The following is a 23,111-nucleotide window of genomic DNA, read 5'->3' on the forward strand; positions in this document are numbered from 1 at the left end:
TTTTTTTGGCATGAAATTCGACATTTTTAAGCGTAAAAATATCTATGATGTTAACACCTTCAGCAAATTTGACATATGAAGTTTTGAAGCTAGTTGTCAATACAACAAAATAGCATACATATCAAATTGCATATATATATATATCAACATATGTGTAACTCCATCTATTGAAAAAAGTCCTCATTATTAACTGGTACATCTAGTAAAATAAAACCACAGACTTCCTTTGTAAAACAGTATCTTTGTTCACTCTAAATTCTGAATTGTTTTACTGAGTGTTAAATAACATGTATTACCTTCGTCATTGAGAAGTGACCCAATTTGGCGAGGAAAGACAGTATCAAACTATGAAATTATAACCTCCAAAATGAGTTATATAAAAGCAGAGCTGAATTTCAGTTTCTAACACATGGTCTCATCCTCTAAGTAAGTATATGTGGATACTGAAAGTAAAGTAAACTGTAAAAAAAATTAAATCTTTGTACACCTGAAACTAATATAATGTTATATACCAATTTTACCTAAAAAAAAAAGAGAGAGAGAGAGAGAGAGAGAGATCTTTACTCTTTAAATTAGGAATCATCTTCTAACAAATAAAAATCCACTCCCTGAAGGTTGGGTTGTTTCCAAAGATCAGGTCCTTTCACCCAAAACTAATTGGTCCCACTAACCCATATTTCCCCTTTGTTTACAGAAAGCCCTCTGTTTTGAATACACTTTTACAGACTTCACAGAACAAAGCTAATTATGGGGCAGTACTCCACCCATTAGGGAACATAAAGACCCTTAGAGCTTCAGATTTTGATTTTGTGAAAAGAAGAATATTATTCTGTTTGCTTACAGATAGTCCATTTCTTATTTTAAAGGTTAATAAGGAAGTAGGATTGAAACTTGTGGAGATCATGCCCCCTAAAATGAGAGGCAAAAAAACAAAATATTTTATTTCTGTTTTGAACATCTGTGGGGGAAAGAGTGTCCTTGCATGAATGTGTGTTTGAGGGTGGAGGGATGGGAGGGATCTGGTATTTTATATGCTAGAGTGTTCAATGTTAGTGAATTTTTCCTATTGATTAGCTATCAATAAGAAATTCCCATTTTTCTGTGGAGATAGATGGTGTTCTGCCATTCAAACTCTATTAGGTAGAATGAAGTCTAGGAGTTGAAACCATAATTAATGTCATGTGGTATTTGGTGATTCCAAATAGGTCCTATTTAGAAGTCTTAGGATATCATTATTTAATAGAAACTTAATTCCCAAGTGGCCAACAATCATTGGTAAAATTATTCTTCCCAACAACTATCCAAGAATTCATAGCCAGGCTAACAAGTAGAACATGAATTCCTTATAAATTCCCTATGTGTCCCTCACTGATCGAATCCCCCTTTCTTCTCCCAAAAAGAATTCTGATTTTTGTGTTAACTGTTCCCTTGCTTTTCTGTAAAGTGTAGCAATCTCTTTAGATATTGCTTTTAAAAAGTAGTGATTAGTTTTACCAATTTAACTTAAAAAATTTTTTTAAAACATGTTGTGTTTTTGGCTATGACTCTTACTCCCCAGCATTATTTTGGGATTCATCCCTATTAATATCAGTATTTCATTCATTTTTATTGCTGTTAGTATTCTATTCAGTGAATAAACAATTTATCCATCTGTTGATGGAAATTAATTTCCAGTTTTCTCAGGTTTTAATTTCTATTGTTCAGTTATAAGCAGTGTTGTTAATGCATTTCTTGCACATGTCTCCTAAGATATATTAAGAATTTCTCCAAGTACCTAGCAGTGGAATGCTGAAGAATGTTGTTTGCATGTGTTCAGCCTTCTTAGGAAGTGCAAAAATAGGCTTCCAAAGTGGTGGTAGCAATTTACAGTCCCACCAGCAAAACATGAGTGTTCCCATTCCTCCACATCCTCACATTTGTTACCAACACTCTTCAATTGTAGCCATCGATCGGATGGGTATGTAGTAGTATCACTATAGTTGACTTTGGATCTTCCTGAATTAGTAATGAAATTAGATATATTTTCATTTGTGTATTGATAGTTGGAATTTCTTTTTTGAAGTGCCCGTTAAAATCTTTTATTCAGTTTTCTATTGGGTTGTTGGTCATATTAAAGGTGTTGCTTATGTGCTCTAGATATTAGCTCTTCGTTGTTTACATGTATAGCAAAATATATGACTTGTAGTTTCATTCTCTTTATGTTGCCTTTTGATCAACATTAACTTAATTTTAAGGAGGTCGAATCGATCAATCTTTTCCTTTATTGCTTTAACTTTTTATGTTTTGGGAAATTCTCCTTATACCAATAACAAACATATTCTCTCTCCTTAGAGTCTTCTCTATTATATTTTTGTCCTTTACATTTAGGTCTCATATCTAATTGGAGTTGGTTTTTATGTTTGGTATAAGGTAGGAGTCGGCTTTATTATTTTCCATAGAGAAAACCAATTAGTCTGGGACCATTTATTAAAAAGTTGGTTTCTTCACGTTGATCTGAAATTTCGCCTCTGACATTTAGCAGATGTCCATATATACATATCTGGGCTCTATATTTCTCTTCCTTTGGTCTGTTTATCCCCCCTGGGTCTCGCCAATAGTATATTGTCTTATAATATCTTGATATCTGATAAGGCAAGTCCTCCAATGTTTTCCTTGGCTAGTCGTGACCCACTGTACTTTCATATACATTTATATTCAGCTTGTGAAGTTCCACAAAAAAAAAAAAGCTCATTTTGACAGTAATTGCTCATCTATTTTAGGAGAATTGACATTCTTATGATATTGAGGCCTTGAATCCATAAGCATATCTTTCCACTTATTTGGATCTTTTAAAATATTTTATATACACTTTTCATAATTTTCTCCATAAAAATCTTATAGATCATATTCATTTTTATTAGATTTATTCCTTAGGTACTCTGTAGTTTTGGATGTTATTATAAATTGTTTCCTTTTTTAAATCTTTTTTAAAAATATATTTTTATTGATTTCAGAGAGGAAGGGAGAGGGAGAAAGAGATAGAAACATCAATTATGAGAGAGAATCATTGATTGGCTGCCTCCTGCATGACTCCTACTGGGGATCAAGCCCGCAAACTGGGCATATGCCCTTGACTGGAATCGAACCCGGGACCCTTCAGTCCACAGGGTGACGCTCTGTCCACTGAGCCAAACTGGCCAGGGCATAAATTGTTTCTTTTTAAATGTCATTTTCTTACTGTTTGTTACTGGTGAATAGAAAAGCAATTGATTTTTTTTTTAAGAATAGTTTATTGATTTTTAGAGAGAGAGGAAGGGAGACGAAAGAAACATGGATATGAGAGCAAAACATCCATCAGCTGCCTCCTGCTCTCCCCCTACCAGGGATCGGGGATCGAGCTCACAACCTGGGTATGTGCCCTGACCAGGGATTAAATCAGCAACCTTTTGGTGCACAGGATGGCACCCAACCAGCTGAGCCGCACCAGCCAGGGCACAACTGATTTTTATATATTGATCTTACATATAGCCAACTTAGTCTGTTCTCTGATTTTAATAGTTTATCTGTTGGTTATTTGGGTTTCTGTATACTCAATCATCTCATTTTCCAATTGTAGCAAAATAGTTTTCTTCCTTTCTAATTCTTTTTTTTTTAAATATATTTTATTGACTTTCTACAGAGAAGAAGGGAGAGGGATAGAGAGCCAGAAACATCGATGAGAGAGATTGACCAGCTGCCTCCTGCACGCCCCCAGTGGGGATGTGCCCGCAACCAAGGTACATGCCCTCGACCGGAACCGAACCTGGGACCCTTGAGTCCGCAGGCCGACGCTCTATCCACTGAGCCAAACCAGTCCGGCATCCTTTCTAATTCTTATACCTTTTTTTTTTTGGTCCCTTACTCCACTGGCAGGTCTTCTAAAATAATTTTGAAAAGGGGTAATGATAGAAGGTGTTCTTGTTTCTGATTGTAAAGAGAATGCTTTCAGTCTTCATTAATATTTCTGTTGATATAATCATTTTTTCATTAATCTATTATTGTGGTAAATTATATGCATTTATTTACTAATACTAAACCAGATTTGCATTTCTGGGATAAAGCTATCTTAGTCATGATGGGTTATTCTTCTTATACATTTATGAATTTTGTTTGCTGATATTTTGTTAAGATTTTTGTATCTTCATGAATGAGATAGGTTTTAATATCAAAATGATATAAGATTTGTAAAAAAGAGTGTTGGGGGTTAGGAGGGGAGATTAAGAGAGGAAAGAGAGAGACACATCGATTTGTTGTTCCATTTATTGATGCATTCATTGGTTGTGTCTTGTATGTGCCCTGACTGGGGATCAAACCCACAACCTTGGCTATCAGGATGATGCTCTAACCAACTGAGCTACCAGGCCAGGGCAAGTTTTTCTTTTTTAAAAAATTTCTTTATTGATTAAGGTATTACATATGTGTCCTCATCCCCCCATTACCCCCCCTCATGCCCTCACCCCCCTGTTGTCTGTGTACATTGGTTAGGCTTATATGCACGCATAAGTTTTTCCTTTTGCTTCTGTTTTGTTAGTTAAAATTCTCTGGCAATTTTTTCATTATTTTCAAATCTTTAGAATAATGTTCAAGAGATTTTATTTTCTTTCAAATCTCTAGGTCATCTAAAATTATGACTCCATGCTTATTTCTCTCTTTATTTGTTTATACCCTGATTTTCTCTTGAAAAATCTTGCCATAGGGTTATTAGATTTTTCTATCTTTGGAAGAACATGTTTAGCTTTTTTGACCTATACTTGCTTTTATTTCTATTTATTTGTGGTGTTATTTTAATGATTTCCTTTCTTCTAATTCTTTGAATTTAATTTACTCACCTATTTCTAATTTCTTAAGTTATTAGCTCATTAAATTTCAGCCTTTCTTTTTTAAAAAAAACATTTAGGGTTAAAATTTCCCTCTAAGTAGTGCTTTCACTGTCTCTACACATTTTCATGTATGATATTTTTATTATTTAGTTCAAAATATTTTATAATTTTACATTGAATTCTTTCCTGGGCCATGAGTTAATTATGTATTTCTTAATTCTCTAAGGTATAAGTTTTTTCTACTTATCTTTTTATTACTGCTATCTAATAATTACACTGTAGTCAGAAAATGTTTTATGTATAATATCAATCTTTTGAAATTGTTGAGATTTACTTTGTTTTGATCCAGTATATTGTCAATTTTTATAAATGCTTCATGGGTACTCTAAAACACAGGATTTGGAATGGCCTCTATGTTTATTATATCAAGCTTGTTCATTGTGTGGATTAGATCTTTTATGTCATTATTCCTGAATGCTCAAACTATCAGTTACTGATAGAGATATATTAAAACTCGCCCACTGTTATAGATTGATTACACTCTCCTTGTAAAATATTGCTTATATCTTTTCAACATATAATTCAGGGTACAAATGAGTTTAAACTTGTTATATGCATTTTAATATGTGAAGGAGGCTCACATTTGGGCTATAGATTATTTTTAGTTAATGATTCTGATTTTTATATTTCATAAAACATGTAAGAAACCACACGTTAGACAAAAACACACTTTAGGCAAAAAGGGTTTTACTGTAATATTTATTAATTCGGGGTTTAAAATATTCTTGTCCCTTGACCTTGTTAAGTCATTTCTGGGATGCTTTTCAAAAGAAATAACCAGTAGATAAAAAGCTTTATGTACCACAATACATATTTGTGATGGTGAAAAATAAAAAACATACATTTTAACAGCAGCAGAGTAGTTAAGAAGCTATGACACATCTACATGATGGTGTATTATGCAGCCATTAGAATAATTTTATAAAGAATTTGTAATAACACTGTAAAGTTATCACAATGATGTATAAATAAAACAGTATACATGATGCTTTCAATTACTTTAATGATAACTATAGGGATATTCTAAAAGGAAATCTCTAAATAGTAACATTGGTTTGTGAAATTTGGCATTCCCCCTTCCTTTCTACTTTCTTTGTGTTTTCCATGATTTCTTCAATATTCCCTTTTTTAACAATTAGATTGAGAAAAATAAATTTAAAAGTATGGACTAACAAATACATTTCTAATATTTAAATGTACACCATTATTCTTTTTATGTTATATTGTTTAGTTGATATTTTTAAGACAGAAAAACGATTTAAAATGTGTGATATGGATATATATAAAGTAAAAGTTAATGTTTAAAATTAGGTATCTTATTGTGCTTTATCTTTTTATATCTTACTAGAGGCCTGGTGCACAAAATTCGTGCACTCGGGGGGGGGCGGGAGGGGAAGTCCCTCAGCCCGGCCTGCACCCTGGGAGCCCTTGGGGGATGTCCGGGGGAGGGGGGGCAGGCCTAAGTCGTCAGTCGGACATCCTTAGCACTGCCACGGAGGTGGGAGAGGCTCCCACCACCACCGCTGCGCTCACCAGCCATGAGTCCGGCTTCTGGCCGAGCGGCACTCCCGCTGTGGGAGCACACCGACCACCAGGGGGCAGCTCCTGCATTGAGCGTCTGCCCCCTGGTGGTCAGTGCGCATCATAGTGACCAGTCATTCTGCTGTTTGGTCGATTTGCATATTAGCCTTTTATTATATAGGATTGTGCTTTATCTTTTTACCTCTTTTAGGTAAAGTATTGATAGAAGACAACTGGTTCATTGCTCCAATGGTTTCCAATCGTATGAGCATATGGGCAAAACCAACAGCTGTTGGATCCTTCAGCCCACACGTGACAGAGATTCCAAGAAAACGAAAAGAAAATGATTTGGATCTGTCCCAGTAAGTGAATTTGTTCCTTTAACCTCATTAAATCTTTGACTCTAGGGACAAAAAGAACAAGATTACTTTTTAAGCCATTAATTTTATTTATTAGATGTGGTAACATTTGGATAGGGGCAATTATTTATCCATCCAACTGCCACCTCTGTCATTGACTGACCTAGCACTTTTCAGTCCAGATCTGAAGGTTATTAGGTATCCAGAAGGGTCAAGTGGAGTCTGGAAGACGTATAACAACCTAAGGTTAATTTATTTAATGTTTATGGTCACAGCAAGAGACTTGTCTTCCTAATTTGCTTCTCATCTTACTCATCATTTGTATAGCATCCTTCCTAGAGACTCAGGGCATGAAAACCAGTCAATAGATATGAAATTGATTTTGTTCATGGAGCTTCAAAGTATTAGATATTTATAAACAAAGAAGAATATCTAAGAATGTTTACCCTTTCTTCCCTGTTGGTTTTGAATGGAGAGTTGGTTCTCTAAAGGGGTTATTGATGAAGAGTCCCTGGAATGTAGTAATTAAGCATTTATTGAGTACCTACTATGTGACACCTAGTAGACCAGGAGGGAGAGATACAGATAAGACCCCAGAAACTCATACAAATGGAAAAGATACAAATAATTATTACACATCATAAGAACTGCTATACTAGAGATCCTAGGTATTATGGCAACAAAGAAAGTTGGGGATTTAAATAATATTGGGATCAAGAATATTTCTAGAGATGTTGAGATACACTACGTTTTAAATGAATAATGGAAATGAGCGATTCAGAGCAGGAGTAGAGAAGATGCTTGGAAAGCACCCTGCTGATCTGGAAACAAGTTGTCACATAGAGCAGAGGGTGCACATGGAGGAGGAGCTATGACTTGAGGGATAAACGTGGACTAGATCCCGAAGGTCCGCTGAACAAAAGAATCTCAAAATTATCTTGAATGTGGTAAGAAAAATGGAAGGATTTTAAGCATGAGAACTTTTCTTCAGATTACATTTCTTAAAATTTCTTGCCTTTGTACTTAAAAACTTTTTTATTGTAGTAAAATATCTAACAAAATTTTCCACATTAATCATTTAGTGTACAATTCAGTGGCGTTAGTCCCACTTAATGTTCAGCTGTCACCGTTGTCTGTTTCTAAAACTTTTTTATCACCTCAGTCTGAAACTCTGTACCCATTAAATAATAATTCTCCATGCCCCTTTTCCCCCAGTCCCTGGTAACCTCTAACCTACTTTCTAGCTCTATGAATTTGCCTATTCTAGATATTTCATATAAGTGGAATTATACAATATTTGTCCCTTTGTGACTGCTTATTTTACTTAGCCTAATGTTTTCAAATTTCATTCTTTTTAATGGTTGAATAATATTCCATTGTTAATATATATCACATTTAGTTTATCCATTCATCTGCTGATGGACATTTGGGTTGTTTCCACCTTTTGACTATTGTGAATAATGCTTCCAGGAACATTGGTGTACAAGTGCCTGCTTTCGATTCTTTTGGGTACATACCTAGGAGTAGATATGGTAATTCCATATTTAGTGTTTGAGAAACCAACAAATTGTTTCCCACAGTGGCTACACCATTTTACATTCCCACCAGCAATGTATGAAAGATCCCATTTCTCCACATTCTTGCTGACACTTGTTATTTTCCATTAAAAAAGCAAAAAGCTATCCTAGTAGGTGATCCATTTTCAAAGGATCACTCGAAACAGCATGGAGGATGGGCTGAAGGAGGAAAACCCAGCAGGTAGAGGAAACAGCTGAGAGACTTTTACTAGGAATTAGGTATTGAGAGCATAGCCCTGGACAGGAAGGACACATTTTAAAGATGGAATCTCTTTAGATTTCATGACTGTTTGTTAGGGAGAGCAGGAGAATAAGAGTCTTTGAGTTTTCTGACTTGGACGGATGGATGCTGGTATCATTCCATGAGGCTGAGGGAAAGAGGAAGAATTCAGTTTTGGACACAATGGTAATGTGATGTTTATGGGATCTTCAAGTAGGCGGGTGGCTATGAGGGTTGAGGTTGCGCCTGGAGGTAGAGTCAGACACCATGAATGCACAGAAAGCAGGTGTGGTGATTGGCATGGGCGCAGCCACTCGGGGGCTGAGGATATACTCTGGTACACGAGCCTAAATACAGTAAAGGAAGGGGAATCCTACCCAAAATGTGAGAAGACCTGGCCCTACAGTGGGAGTAGTATCTCAGAAACCAAAGGAAAAAAGTTTCAAGAAGAAGAAGGTAGGAAAAGGGGCAAATCTGGAGAATGTTTTAATTGTATTTGCTTTCAATTTAATTTGTCTGTGGTTGATTCAGGGAGCAGGCCTCCATTTTACTCAAAATGCAATGAAAGCAGTTTTCAGGGAAAACTTGCATTCTTTTTTTGGTATGTATTTAAATACATGTTTAAAAAGAGATTGGAAGGAGACCCATTAATATTAACTGAGGTTATTTCCAGGTGAGATTATGGGTGCTTTTCCTGAATTTTCAAATGCCCCTTCAAAAAAATAATACATTTGGAAATAATTTGTTAATGTGGAAAGTATTCTATCACCATTAGTGTATTTCACTTTGGTAGTGGTCTGGTGACTAAATTTCTAAATTAATACAAACACATGTATGTATATTTAGATATAAAAATTTATACACACACATATGTACATATAGTATATTCCCTAGCAGAATGTAGTAATGTGATAATTAATATTATTGGCAAGTGATCAAAGTTTTCAGTTTTCAATATTTCTTATTCAGATGAATCTTTAGGCAAAATAAATTCCTTTTGATTAAAGGTCTGAGACTTTCAGTGCATTTTCAGGCTATTCTAATGCAGCTACTATAAAATTTTTGGTTAAGCCATAAATTGCTTTAAAAAGAATAACTTTATTTCTATAAAATTATATTCTTAATATATTGGCATGGGATAATTTTTAACTAGGGCACCAGTTTTTGTTGTCAGTTAACGTAGTTGTTACCCTGACAGAGAAGATGTGCTTCTTGGCTTTCATAGAAAAGCTCATGTAACAGTAGAAGTCATTTCAGGTCATTAGGAGCTATGATAGTATCTGTTACTAAAGACAATAGGAAATTAGGTTGATTGGACTTAGTCTCATCTTTATCTCTCTCTCAAGAATTACTGAAAAGCTGTTTCACGTAGTTTGAAATTTTATCCTGCTTTTTGTAGAATGGAAGATGGTGAACAAGTAAAAATGAAGTCCTTTAGGGGCGTTGAACTGTGTAGATGGTCCATGGTGGGTCGGAAAAGTCACACATGCACACCTTTAGCCAAAGCCAAAGGTGATGTCAAGAGAATGGATTCATGAATATTAGGTTTTTCTCACCTTATGCTGTAAGAGGTAGTGATCATCAGCTACCTCTTACCTTTCTTTTCTGTTTGAATAACAATTTGGCTTATGTGTCTTTGAATTTTTCTTAGAGTAGCTGTTTATTAAGAACTATTATTTTCTTTCAGCACTGGAGAGAAGCTGATTCATGCTGTAAACAAATCAGAATTACAACAAACATCTGATTAGGAGTCCAGCATCATGAATTTTTTGTCAATTGTTTCAACATCAACAACATTTTTTTCTACATCTGGCAGCATGGCCAGATCTCAGCTTTGCCTTTTCTCCATTGATTCTGTTTTATTGATATAATTCTCCCAAACACTGACATGATTCAGAGTGGCAATAACAGCATACAGAATTAAGAACCAGAGCCCTGATAAATTATTAAGCAGAAACTAGCCTCTGGATACATATGCCTTTCCTTAATAAAATCCTCTGGAAATCTTTTCATTTCTCCTCCAAGTAACCTACCTTATTAAAAAACTGGTGATTTCACCTTTCTGTGAGTTTCCTAGCTTCCGCCATTATCATTCATTGCTCTCTTCAGTGGCCTTGCTCTCACCTCCCTCAAAACCCTAGCTGAGAGAGCATAACATCCTTCCTTTGCTGTACACTCCTGGAATCAAGCATCTCTCGCTGTTGCTGCTGTCTATTCTGATGGGTAATACTGGTAGAAAGAAGAGGTGACCATTCTAGCAAGAGGGTAACTATAACGTTCTTTTAATCATACAATTTTAATCTAAAAATTGCTCATGAATAGGCCAAAGTATGAGTAACTAAATTTTATGCAAACACACATATAATTCACATTCCATCCAGTTAACCCAAAAGTACATATTTTGTTCCAGGAGTGGCGTTGCCCGAGTGAATGGTTCGGGGGAGGGGAGGGGGGGGGTTAGCTCCATCTGTCTCCATCAGTGCTGCTCCCCACTTCCATGTAGAAATATTACAGTTCCTTTCATGTATTTTAAAGTTCCTATAAAAATAGATCAAGGCAGATCTCCTTCTTAACTTCTTTCCCATTAGGTTGTTTCCCCTAAACTCTTCTTACATAGAAGTCATGATTGGAGGAGAAACAGACAAATGTTTACAGTTAAATATGAAGAATAAAATAGCCTAATTTGTGAAATCTAAGATGTACAGTTCCCCCTACCTTTTATAATCTGTGAAAAATGTCTTATCATCTTTGGCATTTTCCTGTTAAATTAGCAGCATTTTTTCCTCTTCTTGTAATGCATTAAATATTGGTGCATCTTACAATTGATTGTGGCTTAGATTTGATGAAATATAGTAGTGGCATAAAAAGTCCTGAGGTAGCTGAGAGGGAAGTGATTAATTGTACAGCAGGCAAAGAAAGCTTCCCAGAAGAATACCTGAGCTGGGCTTTGTAAAAGGAGTACTATTTTCCTAAGAATATAGAAGGGAAAGACTTTGTAAGCCTAGTAAAGAGCAAGACATAGAGATGATATGAGGTGATGTGGCATGTTTGAGGACTACAGGTCATTTGGCATTGCTGCTGCATGACATTTGGAGCAGCAGGGAAAAGACAGGGAGAGGTGAAACGAGTTGAAAGGATGAGGCAGAGGATGGAGAAATTTGGGGTGTCATTAGGGAGTTTGGCCATTCTTGGGCAGTGGAGAAATGCATTTTGGCAGTTTTATGCAATGGGATTAGATGGTTTGATTTGTTTAGAAGTAATAATTCTGGAAGTAGTGGGCAGGATAGACGAGAAAGGGAAGACAGAAGAAGGAATATGAGTTTAAAAGGCTTTCTGGGTTAGTGCAATGAGCTATCATAAGTGTCCATCAGTAGATGAGTGGATTAAAAAGCTGTGGTATATTTACACCATGGAATACTATGCAGCAGTAAAAAAGGATATTTTACCATTTGAGGCAGCACAGAGGGACCTGGAGAGTATTATGCTAAGCAGAATAAGTCAGAGAAAGTCAAGTATCACATGATCTCACTCATATGTGGAATCTAAAGAACAAAAACAGGTGAACCTCAGAGGGAAGGCAGGGAGCGGGTGGATGGGTGGGAAGAGATTAACCAAAGCAGGGGGAGGTGGAGAAGCCCTCAGGGGTGATTGGGGCCAGCAGCTGCCGCTCTCACTCGCTGACAGTGCCAAGCGATCGGGACTGGTGCCAGGTGCCAGCAGCGGGTGTGAGCAGTGGCTCTGGCGCCAGCTGTGGGTGTGAGAGGTGGTTGCTGACCCTGATCGCCCCTCAGGAGCAGGGGGAAGTGGAGAAGCCCTGAGGGGCGATCGGGGCTGGCACCCATTTTTTCACACACTGACGGTGCCGAGTGATTGGGATTAGCACCGGGCGCTGGCTGCGGGTGGGAGCGGTGGCTCCAGTGCTGGCAGTGGGTTCAAGTGGGGCCAGTGCCGGCAGCAGATGTGAGCACCAGGTGGGATGGCGGTGTGCAGGTGCAAAGAATTTTCAGTAACCACCAGAGGCTCGCCCCGAGGACAGCAACCGGCACCCCGCCATGTTCCATGTGCGCCTCCTGGTGGTCAGTGCCTGTCATAGCGACCGGTTGTTCTGCCGTTCAGTCTATTTGCATATTAGGGTTTTATATATATAGAAGATACGCATGACACATGGGATGAGGGGAGAGGGTAGGCTGGAAGGGGTCAAAGAGGGAAAAGGTTCATCTGTATAACTTTTATCAATTAAGATAAATTCTTAAAAAGTCAGGAACTGGGTGAAGTATAAGCATTTAAAAGTAAGTAGCTTATGAGTAGTTATGAGGGAGTGAGATCTCTTAGGGTGAAGCTATAGGGTGAGAAAAGAGTGGTGCCAAGTAGGAAGTCTTTGGAGAAACCTGTACTTAAAGATAAGGGGACTGAGCCGAGCAGGGAGGATGGAGGTGCCCGAGAGGTCACTGAAGCCGGGTGAAGAATGAGGAATGTTAACAGTGTCAAGTTCAAGGGCAACTAGGGGAAGGGTGTTTGCAGAGGGCAGAAACTGGAGCACATTATAGACTCCTGAGAAAGAGCTATGGAAGAGAATGAGGTTACGATGCTGATAATTGTCTAAGCGAGTATCACAGAGGCGTGAGCTCTGAATAGAAGGCTGCCCATCTTCCTTTAAGACTGGAGGGAAGCAAGAATACCACATATCCTGGCTCTCAGACAAATGTCTTAGTTCTTGAAGGTGTCAGGATGTAAGGTAGGGTAAGGAAGGAGCAAGGATAGTGGCTGAGTTGAGAGCACTGTGAATTTCATGTGTGCTTCCTGTTCCCAACAGCTCCTTCCTCTTCCCCAAGCAGCACCTGCAGGGCCATGGGTGGGAAGAACAGTGTGTACTTGCTGCCTCCACGCAGGCTCCGGCTCACGCCTCTGGGTCACCGTGGGGCTGCTGAATGTGAAATGTAAAGGAGGTTCTTTTCCTTCTTAGAGAAGCTCACAGCCAAACCGAAAAGCGGAGGAGAGATAAAATGAACAGCCTGATTGAAGAACTGTCTGCAATGATCCCCCAGTGCAAGCCCATGGCACGGAAGCTGGACAAACTGACCATTTTAAGGATGGCCGTGCAGCACGTGAAGTCTCTCAAAGGTGAGTTTGAACATGGCCTCCACACCTGGCTTTGTGACATCCTCCCTGTCACTGAAGTCTCCGATTGGTCTGGCTTCTTGTTGTTGGCTGTTGAGATGCTTTGCGAAGGTGTCTTTCAGCTTTGGAGACATTAATTCGATGCTTGACCATATTCTGTATGTGGAGAAGATGCTAATTTGGACATCAGGAAACTTGGTTCTGCTAAAAGCTTTATCTTCAGCTATGTGTGAATTTGAAAAGTCTTTACATTTCTACTTGTTTTCCCATGTATGTAATACAAAGATAGTAATGCCTGCCATTATGTGCCTCTCAGTATTTTAGAAGTTCTGAAATGTATTATTATAGTTTTAGGTTGTTGGCAGATTTCCATTCTTCGAAAAGAAAATCTTAAATTCAGCCAATTTCTCTGAAAACGTCAGATTTAGGAGCAGTAGTACCTTAAAATGCAGCACACCTTCCTCCTCTAAGGGGCTCTCACTTTGTATTAGACATTGGATGAAGGAGGTCCTCAGCTATTGCTTCTGGGGTTTACATGGTCATTTCTGACCCAAGCAGCTCCCCAACTTGAGCTTGAATTTTAAATTGAAGTGTGTGTGTGTGTGTGCGCGCGCGCGTATGTCTGGTCAAAATGACATTGTTTTTAAGAGTAACCCCAGGCCAACTTGGGGGAGGGGCAGCATGATGGAAATAGAATTGAGTTTTAGATACGGGAATGTTAACGACACAAATTGATTTTGAGAAGATGTAGCAGAGGAGTGAGCTACAGGCCACAGAGGAGACTCTGAAAGTTCAGATTTGTGAAGATCTAAAAGATTATAGTAAAATTTGGTTCTTTTTGAGCCAAACAAAACCCCACCAAAAACAAAACACCAAAAAAAAAAGTTATAGAAAAGGAATAAACAAAGGATGACCAAGGTTCTTGATTAGATCTTTGTCCTACATTGCATTCCAGGAAAAGGAAAGTCTGTTTAGAGGGACTTGGCCAAGTGACTTAGGGGAGAACAGTGTTAACCTAGACTTCCAGTGAAAACTGGAGCCCAAAGAGGATCTTATTTCATAATAAACAAAAAAATCCTGGCCAATCCATTCTGATTGACAGAGGTAGGGGAGGTTGAGCATATACAAATTAGGAAGTAAAATTGCAGACAGCTATTAAAGGCCTGTTTAATAGTAACTTGTGCAAGTTGTAAAAATAGATACTTTAAATCATCTTCCTTGGATCTCCACATATGGTAGAAAAATGGCACATGCGCTTCCACCCGCGGACTCTGTGCGGATCTGGAGAGGAGGCATTGGGGAAGAGGAAGTGCAGCCCTTGATGCTGTCAATGCCACGCAGAGCAGCTCAAGTGTTGGGATACTGCCTGGCAGGCTTCCTGTTGGGAGCATGATTGGCGGTCTTATTTTCCTAAGTCTGTTGTGAAATGACATAAATAAGATTCTCTTTTACCTACTACTAGGTCTTGCGTAAGTTGCATGCAATTTTTCCCTTAAATCTTTTAGCAATGAACATTTGCAGGCTCAACTGAGGTCATTTGGTTGCAAACCTAAAATTGCCCAATAATTTTCACATTTGCAATGTCCCGAGGGAGGAGGAGCTAAGGGAGAAGCCATGAGTCAGTTAATTCAACCAACACCAGCTGATTATTGACAAGGCTCCTGTTCTGTGCTGGGGATATGAAATTGAATGAGGTAAGATCTCTGTGCTTGAAGGGTTCACGGCCGGTTGAGGGAGATGGACCCATGAAGAGATCAGTAAATGTTACAGTGGAGGAATGAGTGAGAGGAGAGTAGGCAGGAGACACTGTCTACACCAAGAGAGGATTTCTGGAACAGAGCATAGATTTCACCAGTGGCCCTTCAGAGCCAAAGTGAGGATGTCTCGAGTGCTGCCACAGCGAGAGGACTAAAAGCAGTTGTCTGCATTCCAGCGCACTACCAGAATGCACCCCAACTCACCCCCACCAGAGACACTGGATCATCAGAGGCTGCATGTGAATCATGCTATTTTGGTCTGTACATAATTACCTTAAAGAAAGAAGAATGGTGAAATATTTTTTTTTCTTTACTGCACTCAACAGCAGTGCTTCTCAAACTCTCTGGGTGAAGGGCAAGTGTTCCCCACCCCCATCCCTTGTAAAATATAGCACAGTTGGTTCTTGGAAAAATGTTCATGGGCTGGGATGCCACGAGGTTACATTTCTATAATGGTGTCTAAATGCTTATTCTTAATTTCTGTACTCATCTCACCACAGTTGAGCGATGACAGTCTATAGACCACACCTGGAGTAGCCCTGCTTGCAGCGTGTGCTTTTGGAGAACCTGTGGACATTCTGTGTGTGTGGTCTTAATACCTGGGACGGTAGTGCGTGCCTGTGGGTCCTGGAGGCAAACCTCCTTGGTTCAAATCCTGGCTCCCCGACTTAATAGCTATGTGACTTAACTTTCTTTTTTTTTTTATAATATATTTTATTGATTTTTACAGAGGAAGGGAGAGGGATAGAGAGTTAGAAACATCAATCAGCTGCCTCCAGCACACCCCCTACTGGGGATGTGCCCGCAACCAAGGTACATGCCCTTGACTGGAATCGAACCTGGGACCCTTCAGTCTGCAGGCTGACGCTCTATCCACTGAGCCAAACCAGTTAGGGCGTGACTTTCTAATCCTCAACTTCCATAGCTGTAAAATAGGGATAATTCATTTGTCTCATAGGATTGTTGTTTAGAGTAAAGAATAATGCATATACAAGGTGAGCACAGTGTTTACTAACAATGGAAGTGGTGGTAAGGGGAGGAGAAGAAATAGTTGGTATTTTGACCATTATCCTATCCTTTATAATAAAGAGCTAATATGCTAATTAGACCAAACAGCAGAACGAGACCGTCTGGACAAAGCCGGGGCTTCGAGGGCCAAGCCCCTTGCACAAATTTCATGCATTGGGCCTGTAATTATCATTATAATGATTATTCTCATTATAACGATCATTATTATTATTGTCATGTTGACTTTTTTTTTAACCTGATGAACACTGTAACAAAAGTGATTGTTTCCTCATTTGTTTTTGCCATCAGAAATTAGTCATATTTGTTACCTGCCCATCTTTGGCAGGTGTACAGCATATCACAGCATGCGTTTTATTAACTCTCCTCACCCTGGTTCCAGCTCTGCTCTCACTCCCTCTGTTTCTCCTCAGCACGTCCTCACTCACTTACTCATTCACTCACTTCACCAAGGGCTCGCCCCTTCCTGCTGGTTTATACTATCAGGGTTTCCCTGGCACGCTTCTGCTTCGGGCCAGACCTGGAAATGTCACTGCCTTGCTCAGGTTGATTTATTGCTGAATCCTAGCATAGCACTCAGAGTCTGAATCTTTTAGCCCCTTTTTAATGCTCTCCTATCTGGCTGCTGTGTAGTAGTAACAAGAAATCACTCAGTGAATTCTTTGAGGCCTACCTAGAAGGTAGATTCCAGAAGAGAAGATTTTCTTTTGCTTATGCCAGATTCTCAGGGGTGCTACCAGTCTGAGAAAAACACTTTACCAAATCATAATAAGAGATGTTTTTTATTTTCTGGCTTTGTTTTCCTCCCACCACTTAGGTAATTGGTGAGTTTGGGCTGTAAATCCATTCAAGAGTCAATTCGTGGTTAAAATTTCTCTTGCAAAAGCAACTTTCCTTGCAGTCCTCAGAAGAAGGGGGTTGTGGGTAAGGAGGTTGGGAAGTATAAAGGAGAGAGCATTGATTTACCTCGGAATCACCCTCTCTCAGAGTTATCTGGGGACAGCACACCTTGGTTGGTGGACTGTCTCCTGCGCCCCCTTGTGGCCATGCAGGGTTTTCCTGTGTCAGGGTTGTTGGATGCCCTCAAGCATTCCTGTTTTGAGCTGATAATTCCTCATTAGCTCTTCAGATGCTTTAGAGAATTTCATTTTAATACAATAAGCTCTGTGCTAAGGATGTAAAAAAATTATTTTATTTATATTAGCAGAAATATATTACTTTAAAGTAGCAGAAGTCGCCATGTGATGTCTAAAGGGTCATATGCAAAATCCTATGAATCCATGAAATTTGTTTAGAATTCCAGAATCGCCCCATTCAAGGTAGTTCATATGAGATTAGTTTTATTAAGCTAAGATATAAAAATAGCTAGATTTTTGAATATTGTTACCTATTATAATGTTATAGATGATGTATTAGTTGATTTTTTTTTTTTTACATACAGCTCTTACTATCTGCACATTTGAATCTATAAAGGAATAGTGGTTCCAAGAATTTACATTCTAAACGCAGGACTTCTTAATCTAGTAATAAAGAAAGAGAACGATCACAGAAGAGGTCGTGGGATGCGCTACAAGTACCATCACTGTTCTCACCAGTGGCAGCATCACTAATGTTCACTGAGCACCTACCACATGTCCAACCCAACCCTACTATATTTTTAGTAACTTTTTGACTTGCTTATTTTTAGGTATGAGAAGTTCTTATGCAGGAGATATTTATCGACCTTCATTTATTCAGGATAATGAGCTCAGACACCTAGTCCTTAAGGTAAATAAAGAAATGTATTTGCCTAAGTTGCATTTGCCCTTTCATTTCTATTTGAATGGGAGGCAGATTTTCTTTAGTTTGCTTTCTGTTCTAAACATACAGGACTCTACATTACACCAAATTTCCTTTAATACAAAATTTAACTTACACAAGTAACCATGTCTTAGTTTGGGCTAATGAAAGTAGAGAGGGAAGCGAGGCACTTCCTAAAATATGGAGCAAGGCTTGTCTTTAATGCCAAGCCCCTCACACTGCCGAGTGCACTCACCTCTCATACGGTAGGACCTATTCCTCACCGGTACCTCCTGCAGAGCCGTCTGTCTTGTATCCTATTCCTTCAGGATCCTGTTCTCTGCCCATGAGCCAGCCACTGCTTACTTAATGAGTTGTTAGGCCAGGCTTTGGCATGGGTTTTTGGATTCACTGGTCTAGAGGTTTATTTGACATGGAAAATATGACCACGTCATTGGCTCATCCTGCCCCCAGGACTAAGTGTCTTGATCTTGTGCTATGACTACTGGGCTTTAACCTATAGTTTGGTTAAACAAAAAGATTCCTCATGTCCCTCTTTTATTTGAACAGCTGAATTTAAATATCATATTCCTGATACAAATATAACAGATTTTTTGTAGAAAACAGAAGTATTTTTAAAGACGGTGAAATATATAGTATGCTTTGGAAGCTTTCTCACTGATTTTTTTTTAAGCCATAACTTAATATAACCCCCAGAACACGCCTGCTTAATTCATGCCATGTTTGTTTCCAGTTGGTAAACATTAGTTTAAGAAATGTCAGGTGGGAGTGCCAGACTCTTCCTCTGTCCATACATATCCATTTCCAAGGTTGCTGCACAGGGGATTTACTGGGTATACTTATGGAAGTTGCCATCTATGAGAATTCTTAAAACTTAGTTTTGATTAATAGCTTATCATTATTCAAGAAGTATAAAAAGATGTACAGTAAAATACTTTCATGCCTTCCTCGTCCCCAGTATGCACATCTTTCCATCTGCACACATCCACAAGGCAGTCGTTACTGATGGGTATCTCTGCAGAGTTTCTGTATGCAGGTGTGTGGAATTTGGTATAGGTAATTTTTACATTGTGAAATATTTAACTAAATAATCCCTGGCTGAACTTCCCATGTGAAAAAAAAACCATTAATTTAGTCAGGGGTCCAAGGTGATGTTCTTTATAAATCTATTTATATACATCTTAAGACAATTTCTTAAAATTAATTTTACTACATTTATGACCACTCTGTTGGTTTTATTGCTACAACAGTTTCTTCAGAAAGGGAATGGATGTGTGTGAGAAAGACAGATGATATTTTTAAAATTTATTTTTGTATTTTTATATCCTAGACTGCAGAAGGCTTCCTGTTTGTGGTTGGATGTGAAAGAGGAAAAATTCTCTTCGTTTCTAAGTCAGTCTCCAAAATACTTAATTATGATCAGGTATGCAAAGGATATTTCCCACACTATGTTTAGATTTTTTGAACAAAGATTTCAGAGCTCTTTTTCTGAACCCTTTTTTCTATTGGGCTGTGTCCTGGGTTGGATTTTGTCTTTTGATAGTATGGTAACTTTTTTAACAGAGTGGTAAATCTAAGTTACACCATAAATTCACAGTTATTTTGTGACTTCCATATGATATGATAATATACTCGCTTTACTTTTACCAAGGGTAAAGTTTATTTTTTATTTATTTTTTTAATATATTTTTTATTGATTTCAGAGAGGAAGGGAGAGGGAGAGAGAAATACCAATGATGAGAGAGAACCATTGATCGGCTGCCTCCTGCACGCCCCCTGCTGGGGATTGAGCCCGCAACCCAAGCATGTGCTTTTGACGGGAATCAAACCTAGGACCTTCTAGTCCGCAGTCCAACGCTCTATCCACTGAGCCAAACCAGCTAGGGCACCAAGGTTAAAGTTTAAAATAAATCCTAATATGACTTAGAAGTAACATATATGAATGGGGGAATGTTAACAAGAGTTAATGAGAGTAAACAGAATACCAGTGGTGAGGTGTTTGTGTGTACCCAGTTATGGCTGGCTGTGCATGTATTTCTTTTTCTATCTACAGGTATGACCCTGCTTTTAACACTGTTGTTCTCATACAGTGTAGTAGATGCATCTTTGAGATTAACTAAAAACAACTTTAACAAAAGAAAGTATTATGTCTGTATGAAGATAGGTAGGAAAATTATGATACTGATTTTAAATGAATGTCTACTTTATATATAGGCTAGTTTGACTGGACAGAGCTTATTTGACTTCTTACATCCAAAAGATGTTGCCAAAGTAAAGGAACAGCTGTCTTCTGACATTTCACCAAGAGAGAAGTTAATAGATGTTAAAAGTAAGTGCTCATCTCAGTGTGCTTACCATTTCATGTAAATATAATTAGTACTTAAAAGTACAGCTATACAATGTTCTTGAAAAGTTAGATTTTTTTAAAAAAACAATATAATTATATAGACAATTCCTGTATTCATATAAAAATAAATACTATATTCATATGAAGATGCTTTGAGGAAAATGTGATTGCTTCATATTCACTCTTTTTGTATGCTAATAAAATCTTTACAAGAAAGTATCTTTTGGGATAAAAAATTGCTGAAGTTTTCACTATTCAGCTATCGCTGAGAGAGAATTATTCTCTTATATGGGTTAGGTCTATTCATTCTGAAACACCATGTATAATATTGCTTGGGAGTTATAAGTATTCTTTATTTTCTCTGAAAATGCTTACCTTCTCTGAAAATGCTTAGTGCCAAATAATCATTTATAATGTAAAATAATGATACTTTTTGCCATTGATTACTATTATAATTGAGGGTTTTTTTCTTTTTAATTTTTATTTCATTTAAAATGATCTTTATGCTCCACCCCTTTGGGGGGGGGTATAAAAATAAGTTGAAAGTTTGTAAGTTATCAAAAATATGATTGCTTGACATGTACATTTTTTGGTATGTTTCACTTTCTGGCTTACATTGATACTGTTTTAAATAACCATTTCTTTTCTATATATAAAAAATGTAATAGATGATCAGAAAAGTGTTAGGAGATAAATTTCAAAATTGCTTAAAAATAATCTTTTCTACCTATTCTCTTGCCTCCTCCTCCTGTGCAAGCGGGTTTGCAAGTTCACAGTCATTTCCATGGCAGAAGGACTCGAGTGTGCTCTGGCTCCAGACGGTCCTTTTTCTGTCGGATGAAGAGTTGTAAAGTCTCTGTCAAAGAAGAGCACGACTGCTCACCCGATGCAACGAAGAAAGGTATCGTTGTGAAGTGCCAGGTGGTTTAAGGCGTGGGTATGAAGTTAGTGTCCTAATTAACATCTCTGCACTTTAGCTGACCCCCTAGCCCAGTGGTCGGCAAACTCATTAGTCAACAGAGCCAAATATCAACAGTACAACGATTGAAATTTCTTTTGAGAGCCAAATTTTTTAAACTTAAACTATATAGGTAGGTACATTGTTATTAACTTAATTAGGGTACTCCTAAGGCTTAGGAAGAGCCACACTAAAGGGGCCAAAGAGCCGCATGTGGCCCGCGAGCCACAGTTTTGTCTCGAGAGCCGCAGTTTGCCGACCACGGCCCTAGCCTGATAGGGAGGAAGATTGCTTTGTGTTGTATTAGGTCTAGTGGGAGCTGAGTGACCATTGCCCTCACTGCAGTGGATAATAAAGAACCAAAGTACACACCCTAGGTATGCCTCCTTTAGGAGTTCATATTAACATTAAAGGGGGTGAAGACATGTAGACCAGCTGGGAGAACCTCAAGATACATTTCAAAAGATCTGTTCCCCAATAAGGCAGACCCTAAGGAATGAACAGTGGACACATTGAAGTTTTAAGAGGACAGCTTGGTGACATGCTTGTCCACCATAGTGAAAGTTGAATCCTGAGTTGAGAAGTGCCCAGTATGGAAGAGAAGATCGAGCCTGCTAAGTCTATAGCTCTGGCACCTTCCAGAAGTTTACCAGGCTCAAACCTTCAAAACAGAATACCAGCGGCAGCCCCAGGCCATCCTGCTGGAAGGAATGGAGAATGCAAGCCTATGGACAGGTCATGACCATGAAAACACAGGCAACATCTCTTTTCCAGGAAACCTTCCCTGACACCCTCCCCTTTCTGATTGGCTTGAGTCCTGGGTACCCACTTTTGGTAATCCTATCTAATAAAGAGGGAATATGCTAATTGACTCTCATGCTGTTGTGCACCTGCCTCCAGAGTCCCCCAGTCCCCTCAGTCCCCCAGCCACCCAGGGCTGGCCCGAGGCGCAGGCAAGCCTCAGATGGTGGCTGCCCAGCTGCCCAGGGCTGCCTGAGGCTCAGGTAACCAGGGCCGGCTAAGGCTTGCACTGCTGGCAGTGGCAGCAGCAGAGATGTGATGGGGGCATCGCCTTCCCCTGATCTCTGGGTCACCTCCGGCCCCCGAGGACTGTGAGAAGGGGCCAGCCAGGCTGAGGGACCCCCCCCATCCAGTGCATGGATTTTCATGCACTGGGCCCCTAGTCTATTCATAAAACTGAGCATCTATTATATTTGCTGCCGTTTCCACACTGTATTGAAATTATATTCTTTTATATTTGCCTCTCATACTAGAATGAGAGATTCGTCTCTCCATAGTTTCTCGCATATAGATATTCACACATTTACTGATGGCATAAGTGACCGTTCTCCTGTCCTTTGTTCCTGATTGGTGGACCACATAATTGACTCAGAGCCCAAAGAATAGTTAAGAATCCAGTGAATTAATTACATTGTAATGTTTTTGTTTTTCCCAAGAAGCAATTGGGACATATTTTAAAAGTTTTTATCCTAAGAAGTTTTTAGCAAATGCTATGGACTGAATTGTGTC

General features: G+C 38.6%; 1 protein-coding gene across 1 annotated transcript in view; it reads left to right on the plus strand.

The window, feature by feature from the left end:
* The window catches only part of ARNTL2 (aryl hydrocarbon receptor nuclear translocator-like 2), a 56,336-nt gene that overhangs the window by 11,426 nt on the left and 21,799 nt on the right, over nucleotides 1–23,111 (plus strand). The window contains exons 2-7 of the mRNA XM_005871839.2: nucleotides 6,631–6,781; nucleotides 13,539–13,696; nucleotides 18,164–18,243; nucleotides 19,607–19,699; nucleotides 20,491–20,605; nucleotides 21,381–21,524. Coding sequence (XP_005871901.1) covers nucleotides 6,669–6,781; nucleotides 13,539–13,696; nucleotides 18,164–18,243; nucleotides 19,607–19,699; nucleotides 20,491–20,605; nucleotides 21,381–21,524 — 703 coding nt within the window. The 5' untranslated portion in view covers nucleotides 6,631–6,668. The remainder of the gene's footprint in view (nucleotides 1–6,630; nucleotides 6,782–13,538; nucleotides 13,697–18,163; nucleotides 18,244–19,606; nucleotides 19,700–20,490; nucleotides 20,606–21,380; nucleotides 21,525–23,111) is intronic.

Source organism: Myotis brandtii, unplaced genomic scaffold (assembly GCF_000412655.1).
Source record: "Myotis brandtii unplaced genomic scaffold, ASM41265v1 scaffold358, whole genome shotgun sequence".
Lineage (NCBI taxonomy): Eukaryota > Metazoa > Chordata > Mammalia > Chiroptera > Vespertilionidae > Myotis > Myotis brandtii.